This window comes from Pteropus alecto, unplaced genomic scaffold (assembly GCF_000325575.1).
Source record: "Pteropus alecto unplaced genomic scaffold, ASM32557v1 scaffold43, whole genome shotgun sequence".
Classification (NCBI taxonomy): domain Eukaryota; kingdom Metazoa; phylum Chordata; class Mammalia; order Chiroptera; family Pteropodidae; genus Pteropus; species Pteropus alecto.
This window is the reverse complement of record NW_006435764.1, coordinates 3,473,494-3,484,742: the sequence shown is the minus strand read 5'-3', so window position 1 is coordinate 3,484,742 and position 11,249 is coordinate 3,473,494. Positions and strand designations below refer to the sequence as shown.

At 57.1% G+C, this 11,249-nt stretch overlaps 1 protein-coding gene across 1 annotated transcript; it reads right to left on the bottom strand.

The window, feature by feature from the left end:
- Window positions 1–456: 456 nt before the first annotated feature.
- On the bottom strand, window positions 457–11,240 carry MRPL21 (mitochondrial ribosomal protein L21). Its single transcript, XM_006910999.3, has 7 exons — window positions 11,100–11,240; window positions 7,781–7,835; window positions 5,799–5,884; window positions 4,951–5,114; window positions 3,237–3,289; window positions 2,753–2,856; window positions 457–570 (listed from the first exon to the last, which is right to left on the bottom strand). The coding sequence occupies exons 1-7, from the start codon at window positions 11,197–11,199 to the stop codon at window positions 506–508; spliced, it is 627 nt and encodes a 208-aa protein (XP_006911061.1). The 5' UTR covers window positions 11,200–11,240; the 3' UTR covers window positions 457–505.
- Between the last annotated feature and the right edge of the window lie 9 nt (window positions 11,241–11,249).

Genomic DNA, 11,249 nt, shown 5'->3' with positions numbered 1-11,249 from the left:
GCCCCTGGCCGGAGTGCCACCCCCTGCACTGACCCTCCTTTCCTGCTGGACCAAGCGGAGCAGAAGGACAGAGCAGGGTCTGGGCCCAGACTGCCTGGTTTGAGCCAGCGAATTGCTCCAGACAGGTTGACTGGATTACTCGGAGGTGGAATTCGCTCATGTTTTTGTGCATCTTGCCCAGAAGTGGAATCTAGACCACGTCTCTCCTGGCGTCAGCTCCGGGGACGCCGGCCGGCCCTGCCTTCTGCGGTGGGGGGTGGCGGGGGGCCAAGCCCAGCAGCCCATCTTCCGCACCAAGCTCTGGCCGTGGGAGGGCCGCGTGCGACTTTGCTCCGACTCCCGGCCTCCCTGGCCCGGGCGGCCGCTGCTGACGGAGGATAAGCTCAGACACGGCGCTCAGGCCAGAGCAATCCCCAGCGGGCACTCGGCGCGTTGCCATGGCACGCAGATGCAGTCTTCATGGAAAGTGGAGTTTATTTGTGCATTTCTGTGCACGGCTCCAGGGTCAGCTCAGACATGGAGCGATCTCGACACTGTTTATCCGGAGAACGGTCTGCGGGGCCACGATAACTGGGGGAGAGACGGGACGTGGTCACAGGCTGACTGCAAATTCTGACCCAGCTAACGGGCTACTGCGAGATCCCGCCACTGGCCGCCCGCTCTCTCCACAGGGGCTCTGCCTCGCACCAGCCCTCCCTGGACGGCACTGGTACCCCAGCAATGCCCCACGTGGCTCCCGCCAGCCACGTGCGGTGAACACTGTGGTGTGTGCCAGGCCCACTTGCTCCATGAGCCCCCGTAGAAGCTGCAGCGCCCGGAGGCCTGGTGGCCAGGACAGCCCTTGCCGTGGCCCCAGCCCTCTTCCCCAGTGCCCGCTGAGACCCCGGGCTGTGGCGGTGAACAGCCCCATCGGGCCGACCATGAGGCTTCCGGCCTGGGTCTAGGTGAGGGCAGCATCACCATCTCAGCTACACCTGAGTCACCCCCGCTGTTGGCAGTGTGGCCAGCAGTTACTGCTGTGACCGAGGATCAGGGGCGACACCCATTTTGGAGAGGATTTTATAGCCTGCAGGGTTCCAGCCTGGAGGAGCCCTGCCTCATGGGGACTGTGACACCCAGTGGAAGCCCCTGGAGGACGGCCCCTTCCTGCTGTGGACTGGCTGGGCAATGCTGGTGGCCACAGACTGGAACGAAGACGGTAACACGTGGGGGGAGGAGGCGGGGCCGTGCCCCGTCCAGCTCGGGAGGCGGGACGTGGCCAGTGGCGGCCGGACTGAGGCTCGCCTGGGGCTCCCTGCCTTTCATCCCGTCCGCCTGCCACCCTCTGGCCCTCTGTCCTGGATGCGTGGAGGCTAGGCCCCACCCCCGGGAGCTGGGAAGGGAGGTGCAGACCTGTCCTCACTCACCTTCCTGACCCCGCCCACCAAGGGTCGCGTCTTCTCCAGCTACCTATTTCCTCAGCTCTTCTGAGGCCCGGACCAAAATGCCGCCAATGAAGCTAACGGCCGCGGCCGGCCCCGCCGAGCCCTTCTACGCTCGCTCTGGCTGTCCTTCCTCCCTACATGGCTTAGGACATGTCATCCAGCACGTGTTAGTGACTGTCTCATCCTCTCATCCCCTGTGGCACTTGCAGACCCAGCATCTGAGCAGCACCCTGGCTGAGCCGCCTGCCCCCCCACTTCTGAGCTCCCCCCTCCCCGCCTCCAGCCCCTCCTCTCCTTCCAGAAGACCCCTGGCTCCCTGCCCACCTCAGTGAAGCCACGGACACTCGCTGCTGCCCTTGTTACCAACTCTTTCCGCCCAGACGCAGGCCTGTCCCCGCCCCCCAGGGCCGGGATGGGGGGGCCACCGTCTGAGGCCTCCTCGCTCCGTCCACCAGCATCCAGCCACCTCTGGCCTCTCCCTTCTCTGACAAGCAGCGCAGCCCTGGCCACCTCCGGTGCCCCTCCTCCCAGGCCTGGAAGACCCCCAGACTGCCCTGTCCTCCAGGCTCCAGGGGGCGGCCCTCCTCCACTTAAAAGGGACCGGCCACCTCCTGGCCCATCCCTGACCTCAGGCCCTTCCTGCCAGCCTCTTCCACCACCCCCACGGCTGCTGTGCTCGCTGTCCGGGCCTCACGCCCAGCGCAGTCTTCTCTCTCGAGGATTTGATGCAGCGCAAGGGACACGAGAGCACACAGGGCAGACACGTGCGCGCCAGCCGACTGGACGAGGAGCCCGCGAGCCGGCCCGGCACGCCTGCCCCCATGCCTTTCACCAGTGCCTGGCCGTGTGTGTGTGAGCGAGTGTGTGTGTGTGAGTGTATGTGTGCGAGTGTGCGTGTGTGTGAGCGAGCGTGTGCGTGTCAGTGCACGCGGACACGTCTGTGCGGACACGTCTGTGTGCCCAGCAGTGTGGGCTGAGTCCGCTCGCCTTTAGGTTCTGTGCGGTGGTGTCACCCTATGCCCACTCCAGGACCGGCCCCCTGCTGGCCAGGGAGTGGCCCGTGCGTGGACAGAGTACCTCCCCCCGTTCCTGTCCATCTCTGGGGTGGACGTGCGAGCTGCTTCTGGTATTTTCCAGCATGAACGAAGCAGCTATGGCTGTCCCTGATGTGTCTCACGGAGCATGCCGTGTGGCGACCGGCCGAGCCCCGGGTGTGGTGCGGGACCCAGGGGACCGGGTGTTGGTCCGACTGTACCCGGCGGCAGGACGCAGGGTCGCGCCCGGAGTCGGAAGGGACCGCAGGGCCAGCCCCGCTGTCTCCAACTTACTTTTTTTCTTCTTGTAGTTTTTCCTTTTCTTAAATTTCATGTTGACTCTTGGCCACGATTCTGTCTTTTCAATGACTGTGGCTTCTACTCGAACGAGATCCTTTCTGATAGGGAAGAGAAGAAACGACATGCCTTCCTGACCATTTTCCAGTTTTCCTAATGCTGTGTGTCAGCCTTCCCAAAATGAAGTTTTACTTTCTTTCGTGTTGATTGTAATATGCCCTCCCTATAGATATTTTGACTATAGCTCGAAGGAACATGATAAGGAACAGAAGTCTGACCCTGGTCCTCACAGGGCCACCTCGGAACGGATCAGGAATAGAGCCAGGTTTTGGTCTGGGTGTCCTCCACATGGGGACACTCAACATCCACCATTATAAAGTGTGAGCCTGCCGTGTGTGGCGTTGGTTGATACTAGTGTGGCCCCTGCCTGGCCTCGCTGCCCGGGACCCCAGACAAAGCCCCGCCTCTGAGAGCACATTACCCGAGAAGTGGCTTGCCAAGCAACGTGAAGTCGTCAGCCCCGACCAGCAGAACCTGAAAGATGAGATGGGCACATGAGCGGCAAGCGATGCAGATGTTGCGAACAACAGATAGTGACGCTGGACGGTGAGAACAGCGCGGGTTACAAGCTGCGACACAGACTCGATCTGCCATCTCGCTAATCACTCCCTTAACGTGAAACAAACTTTAAAGGGCTCGAAGTGCTGTCCTGTGGAAATGCCCGGGCTGTCGGAGGCAGGATGGGTAAGACTGATTATCTGGTGTGCTGGTCACACGTCAACATAGGCGTGTTGACCTCCGATGAAAACAGTGGCTTTTCATTATAAAAAGAAACTTCCTCTTGAAGTGTAACGTACATGGGGGAAAATGCACCCATCAGACCACGGTGTCTTTTGAAGCGGGTCACGGACGGCTACGATGGCGAGAGGTCAGGTCTATGTGATGACCGCAACGTTCCCTACCGCCGGGCCACCGTTTTCGGTCTGGCAGAAACTGTGGCACTCAGTGTGGACACAGATGAAGACGCCTTTGTATACCAAGTGTGACGGAGTTTTTTAGATGTTAGAAGAGTGCCTTGAATTTTATTGGCAAGAAAAAAAGCCAATCATACTAAACTTACAGGCCTAGGGACAAAGCACGTTTGTAACGCCAGGGGACCACGTGCATTAGGTGATGACAAGCAATAAATGGACTGTTTAAGAGTTACTTTCAGCGTGAGATGTTCTCTGCTCCTGGACTTCCTGAGTCACGAAAAACAATCTGCATTAGATGGGGCTTCCTGTACTGTTTGTCACTGGGAAAAATTTTAAAACGATGTCTTTTTGGAAATCTTCATATACACATGCACACACACTGCTGCGGTCCCTCGTTTATTCTGGATGTTCAGAAGTGAATGTGCTCTTGTTCCTGAGCTCATGACAGAGCCCCTGACGTCATCATGAGGAGACCCGCTGGAGGCTGACGTCCTACATGGCTAACCAGCCCCGCTCTGAGCCAAGTACACAGTTGTGTTCAGACCGCAGGCGGGGAGAGGACGGTCTCAGGAACAGCGCTAACACGCAAAAACTCCACATACACAGAGGAGCTGTTTTAACTTATAAAATCACATACGTCACGCTACATCATACTAACAGCTCTATGTATCCCAGAAAAACAGATGGACACCCCGAAGACAACAAACAGTGCAACCGAAGGGCAGACGTGCCTCTAAGCAGACAGGGCAAGCCGTGTGTGGCGGTCAGAGAGATGACCGCGGGCAGGACAGTGTCCCTGGACCTGCCCTCACCGCTTACACGTAGCAACGGCCGGCAAGTCTGACGTCAGAGCCGCGTTCCGGCTGAAACTCAACTTTTCCCGCATAAACATGGACTCAAAACACTCTTTACATCCTTGGCTGGGACTTTTATTATCTCTGCCGCCGAATATTTTTCTGTGGGAATCGGTGAGATGTGAGGTGACCGATGGACACGTGCACCTCTCCTCAGAGAACCGTGGGGACTGTCCCTGTGCGCAGTGACCCTACTGAGTCGGGGGCTGTCCTTGAGGCGGCCGGCCCGCTGTGCCACTCACTCTCCCGCCCCCCGGCCCCTGCGTGGTCACCTCCGACGTGAGGAAACCTCCCCAGTGACGACCCGGGGATCGGGGACCACACGGTTGGTGACTGAGTCCCCGGACACACAAAGAAACCGCCTCACCTTCTCCAACCGAATCCTCTCTCCACATGCGACGTCTAATGCATTTTCGATTAAAATCAGGTCTTCGGCGGTCACCTTCCACTGGTGGCCGGCAAAGTGCACCACAGCAAAGAGCCGGCCGTGCTGGCCCGTGGCGATCAGCTCGTTCACCTTCTGCACGACCTCTGCGGGGCGGAGAGGCCAGACGGGGCATGGGGCGGTCAGGCGGCCACACGTCCCTCGCTGGGCAGCGGGCCAGCCCTGAGAAGCGGGGGCCGTTCTGCACACAGGGGAACCCGGAACGACACCCCGTGGGCCTAGGCCCCCTGCACGCCCCCTCACATCGCGACCCCCTCCTTCTGGACTATTTTTGTCTGGACAGTGTCACTGGGGCTAGGGACAGGGAGGACACACCCAGTCCAGGCGGAAGCCTGCGGCCCATGTGTCTCGCACGTCCCCTGGAACAGCATCTTAAACCCAGATAACCCCAGGCATTGGTCTGGGTCTCCAGCTTTCTGGGGGAACTCAGGACCCTGCAAGCCCTCATGGTGACACTGTCCATGGCGACTGCAGGCCGACTGCAGGCTTCCCCGCTGGTTGTCACGCACACTGCATTCTGCTCTTCCACCTGGGGAGAAGTCTCTCCCCGAATCAGGTGGCCCGAGCGCCCCTTCCCTAGCCTGCATCACCTGCTCGAACACGGCAGGTGGTCGAGGGGCATCAGCCAAATGCACGAGGGCTTTCGACTCTGGTGCGAAGTGGCAAAAGCGAGCGTGAGCGTTCACACCGAGGCACGCGAAGCCCGCGTTCTGCGGCCGGGTGACGGCCCGTGGGGGCGGGTGCTGCTGTCCTTTCGCTCTGCCGCTTACCTGCGTGGTGTCTGGTCTCCTCGGCTGGGTCTGGCAGAACGACTTCTGGCCAAGGCGGTGAACTCAGGGATGTTTTAGGGACATATCTGTGGTAAAAGTTATTTTGCACACGCGTCACATGTGTGCGAAGGCAGTTCAAAATCTTAAGAAATGGCTGTACGCAAAACGTAAGGACATGGACCTCCCACGTTACCCGTTCCCATTCCCGTCTCGGGTGCTGGCTGGGGCAGCTCCCTTACGGTCGAAGCGAACTCTGTGCCCGTGATCTCAGGAGGCTGGTGTTGGGAGGGGACCGGCGAGCCTGCTGCTAGTGCCACGTGACTCAGGGCAATGGTGGCGCTGGTTCCCCGGTGCAGACCCACCCTGAGGCATGACGCTGAGGACAGCCCTCCCTGCACCCCAGAATGGCCACATATCTGAGGAACAATGGCTGATGCTTCAGTAATCAAAACGGGAATCCTAAGCATTCTTTTCCCGAAGAACTGTCCCTGGAATAACTGTGGGTCCTGGGCTGGTGGCCTACCCAAGGGGGATGCTGGGTCACAACCCTGGCTCTGCCGCCGACAAGGACATGACCTTGGCAAGGATTTAATGACTCTGGGTCCCGGTTCCTTTCACTGAGGAAGTGGGAACAGAAGCACCTGCCCTCAGGGCTGTGGCAGGATCGGAAGGGGTCATGTGTCCAGCAGGACTTGGCAGAGTGGGGACGCGGTCGGCTCAGCGCCCTGGGGCAGCAGCGCCCCCACCGCCATTCTGTCCTGTGCCATGGTCATCTGTCCGCCTCCGCCCACCTGGGGGCGCCAAGCTCAGTGTGGCCAGTCTTCTCCATGCAGTAACTCTCTGCCCTCCGCTTGGCCTGGTGTAGAGTGGGGTGGCTGGCGGGAGGGACAAAGAAAGGGAACCTGGGCTCCCCTCAAAAGGAGGTGGAGGGGTCCTAACTTTCTATTTCTGTCTTGAATTCCAGAAGTCCACAAACGGGGGGGATGTTGGTAGAGTCCAAATAGAATTTTTCAGAACAGTTTTTAAGCTTTCATTACTGTTTGCCACCAGAAAGTGACATTTTCTGCCTTGTTCACTGGCCCTGGGAACGTGCCCGACACAATCTGGGAACTGGGTGGAGGCTTCCCACGTTGAGTCGATGTGCCAGAATATTACATGGCGCCGAGCTCATCCCCGCACATCCAGACCCTGGGATGTGGCAGACCCCGGGACCCCCGAAAAGAACAAGGGTGAGAAAGCCGGAACCGGTGGTAGGCAGAACCTTCCACGGAGGATGCACGGAAAAAAGCCAATGAACAAAACACCCACTTATGATTTCCCTCTGAGTCCTGACTCAGGGTTTCGACGTGCCCTTTGAGAAACAAAGACCCCCATCCGCCCCTGCCACGGGGACCCTGGTGCTGCAGCCGCGGCACGCTGGGTGCTCTAACCCGTGCGGGGTGCAGTCCTGGGCTCCCTAAGTGCAGACCTTTGCTCGCTTCTCATGGGGCCGCCCTGACTGGCGCTCCAGTCCCACCTTGCCGGAGAGGAAGGACGCAGAGCCCCGAGTCAGGGCCCGGCTGCTGGCTGCAGGGTGGGGGCAGGGCCCTGCCCCACTGTGACCGCCACCCCGTTCCCCGTTCCACTCCCGTCGACCAGGTGACTCTGTCAAACTGACCTAGTAGTCACAGTAGCGTTTTTTCCCTAAGTATGAGCTTCTAATACATTCCATAGCTTCTCCTTAGAGGTTCTGATCCCGCCTGCCTTCCCAGTTAGAAGTCTGTTTGGAGCTAAAACGTTCCCTTAATAAAACACAGCTATGTAAGGCCTCGGAACATCTCGCTCTTTGAAGTTCTATGTTTATGTCAAGGGTCTGAGAAAGACTATCAAAAAAGTTCAGAGAAAACATAAATATTCCCGAAAACTCAAAAGGCTGAAGTTTTAGAAAGACAGTCCTACCAACGACAGGCAGAGAGTGTCCGGAACCCGCGTTCGGATCTTACCTTTGTGGCAATGGAGGGCTCTGCGATCCGGACCCGCGAGCAGACCACAGGGAGGCTGAGGGGGTAAGGGACACACCGGCGGTTACTACAGCGAAACGCGCCCCGCCCCCACGGTGCCGACCGCACAGCTGGAGCCGGCATGGGATTAACCCGCATCGTAACTTGGCCACAGAAAATCTAAGTCAACGAAGCTGAAAGGATGTCACTTATCGTCACTGGTTATTGCTGTCGGCATGGAGATTCGTTTGTCACACCATCTCAAACGGCCTAAACCCGATTCGCCACCCCCGAGCACAGTCCTCGACCAGCAGACTCTCGTGCCCAGGTGTGGGGACAGCTTTGGAGATGGTGTGCAGAGTCCGCCTTCTGGTATTCTCGGCCCCGTGCTGTCCCCCCACATGGAGTGGGTTTCTGTGACCAACGGCACGTCGGAGGTCAGGGTGGGAAAGAACGCGGAGGCCCGAGGAGAGGACCCAGTGCCTGCTGCGACGGGAGAGCCTGCCCGCCGGACCTCGGCCCGGCTGGAGTCCTGAGGTGACGCGGCCCCTGCCGATGGCCTGACCGTGCCCTAACGGGACCCGGAACCAGAACCACCCAGCTAAGCTGCTCCTGTCTCCTGACCGTCACGCACGCTGGGAGGTAATAAACGTTCGTTATCTTAAGCTGCTCAGTTTTGAGGTACTTTGTCATGCGGCGGCAGACACTAATCCACTAGGTGACAACAGCACTCACGGTCCACTGAGGAGAGAAGGGCTCAGAAACAAGACACGCAGTGCCTGCGGGCTTAGGGGCTGAAAGCAGAGGGCGGATTTTTCAGTAACTATCACTAATATTTTTTAGTTGACCTATAATTTATCCACCATAAAGTTCACCCTTTCAAAGCTCTCCCAGGAGCACCTGCTCCTGTTTCCGGTCTCCTCGACTGGCTTCTCTCTTTCACCTTGCTGTGCCCGAGGTTTACGTCTTGAATCTCCTCACCTCTATGTATCTCCGCTGACTGCTTCTAGTCGAGTGGACTTAAACGTGGACTATACACTGGTGACTCCCAAGTTTACACCTGCAGCCTGGACTTGGGAATCTACCTGTCTATGTGCCACCACCACCTGCATGTCTAACAGGCATCTCAAAACCCAAGAAAGGCCCCTGACCTCCCACCCTCCTCCCCAACTCACATGTGGCAATCTCGTCCCTCCAGTTGCTCAGGCCACAGAGGTTGAACCTTCTCTCTCACACCCCTCAGCCGACCTATCAGCCAGTCCACTCGGCTCTCTCCTCCGAGATCCAGCTCTAACCCTCCAATCATCCAAGCTACCAGCGCCTCCTGCCTGGGTCATGATGAACACCGTGCTCCCCCTCATGCCTCCTTTCTCTGCACGCTGAGCAGCTACAGTGATCTTGTTACCGATTTGCCAAAACTCTCCAAGAGCTTCTCATTTCGTTCTGAGAAATGGCAACGGCCCTGACGGGCCTGCAGGGCAGCGGGCAGCATGGTCCCGTCGCTCCGAGCCCACCTTGCACACGCTTCCCCTTGCTCACTCTGACCCGCCACTCTGCTTCCCTGCTATTCCTGGAACACGCCAGGCACGCACATGCCTAGGAGCCCGTGCCTCGATGGCTCTTCCCGAACCCCTCCTGCCCTTCGGGTATCCCACCCGCAAGACTGAGTCCCTCATCTCTTCTGCCTCTCCTCCACCAAACAACAGCTCGGTGGACAGGCCTTTCTCGATCATCCTACTTGAAATTGAACCCCTCTCCCAACTCATGCTTTATTATTCTTCACAAGGCTTACCAGCTTCTAACATACATCTTCTGCTTATTTTTAAAAACCGCCTGTCTCTCTGCTCACTCCCTCTCCCATTAGAATGCTAGCTAACTCTGTGAAAAGCAGGCGTTATTGTTGTATGTTTACTATTGATGAATCCCCACCTTGGACCAGTGTTTGACACATAATAGGTACTCAATAAATGGTAAAAGGATGAATGACATCTGCTCAGTCATTTGATGGAGCTGCTGTTGGAATTTCCCGTCCCTGGGAACTCAGCATCCTTCTTGGGAGCCGTTAAAAGATCAGTTAGAAAGTTTCTGCACCTGATCTGCTTTCCTGTAACTCTCGCCTATGGTCTTAGCTTAGCCCTGACTGTGACAAGGAACAAAGGTGCTTCCTCCTGTGCCACAGGATCATCCTTTATGTCTGTGATGACCGTGTGTCCTTCCATCCTGTTTCTTTCACTCACTCTCCAAGGTCCCACCAGCTCACCATTTTGGTCATTTTCTCTGTTCTCACTACACTTATCTGTGTTCCTCTCTTTAAAAGTTTGAGTCTGGAATTGAACACGGTATCCTCGAGGTGGTTTTGTCAGTAGAACAGAAGAAGTCCCACTGCTTTTGTAAAAACTTCCCTGCCTACTTAAACCTATGTTTTATTATGGAAAGTGTCAAGCATACAAAACTAAAGAGAATAGCATAGTGAGCCCTGAGTCCTCAAGGATCCCTCCCCAGATTCAACAGTTATCAATTCATGACCAATTTTGTTTGATTTACGCTGCCTCTGGCCCGACTGTGCACTTATTTTAAAGCAAATCAGACACTGTTTTATCAATAAAGATGTCAGTATATTTCTGTAAAAAGACCAGGATTCGTTAATAACAACAAAACATGACTACGACCCTATCACAGTGTCTAAAAAAGAGGAAATTCTTCAATACCGTCAAATATCCACTTGGCCCAACTTAAAAACAAAGAGAAACACTTGTGCACACAAACACACACTCTAATCATTTTCAGGCATAAATTGACAGTGTTTTTAATGAAAATAACCTTTTTTGAGCCTCAAAATAACCCAGTGTCTAAAATAACAGCTGTTGCTTTTCTTGAACGGGTTAAGATTCCGCAAGGCCGCCCATCGCCATTTTCCAGATGAGGACGATGAGGCTCGGAGGGCGGCTGGACGTCTTGGGGGGGCTTAGTAAAGCACGGGTTTCTGTGCAGGTGGCAGCTGTCTGCATCCCTCCTCTCCCACTTCCCCGTTCTGTGACCCTGGGCAAGGCACCTAACCTCTCTGGGCCTCGGTTTGCTCCCCTAGTAACGCAGGGCCTATAGCAAAGTTGAAGAACTGTCATCAGTATTTAAGCTACTAACGAAAAGAACCAGAATCTGAACCCACGTTTCCCTGACTCCAAAGCCGGTGCTACGTTCACAACATCAAAAAAGGCGCTCAGCACCGAAGGCATCGCGTCGGACACAGACACATGCGGCCAGGGCAGCGGGGGGCACCGCTCGCCCCACTTCTTCCCTTCACCCCGCGGCGCCCGGGTCTCACCCGCTCCGGGACACGATGGCCTCAGGAAGCTGCGGCTGCACGCGGACACCAGCCGCCCGAAGGTGACTGGCAGAGCCGAGGCCGCCACGGCCGCCGCCATCTTCCCGCAGTCGCGGCCGGAAGCGGAAGCGGAAGCGGCGCGAGCCTGGT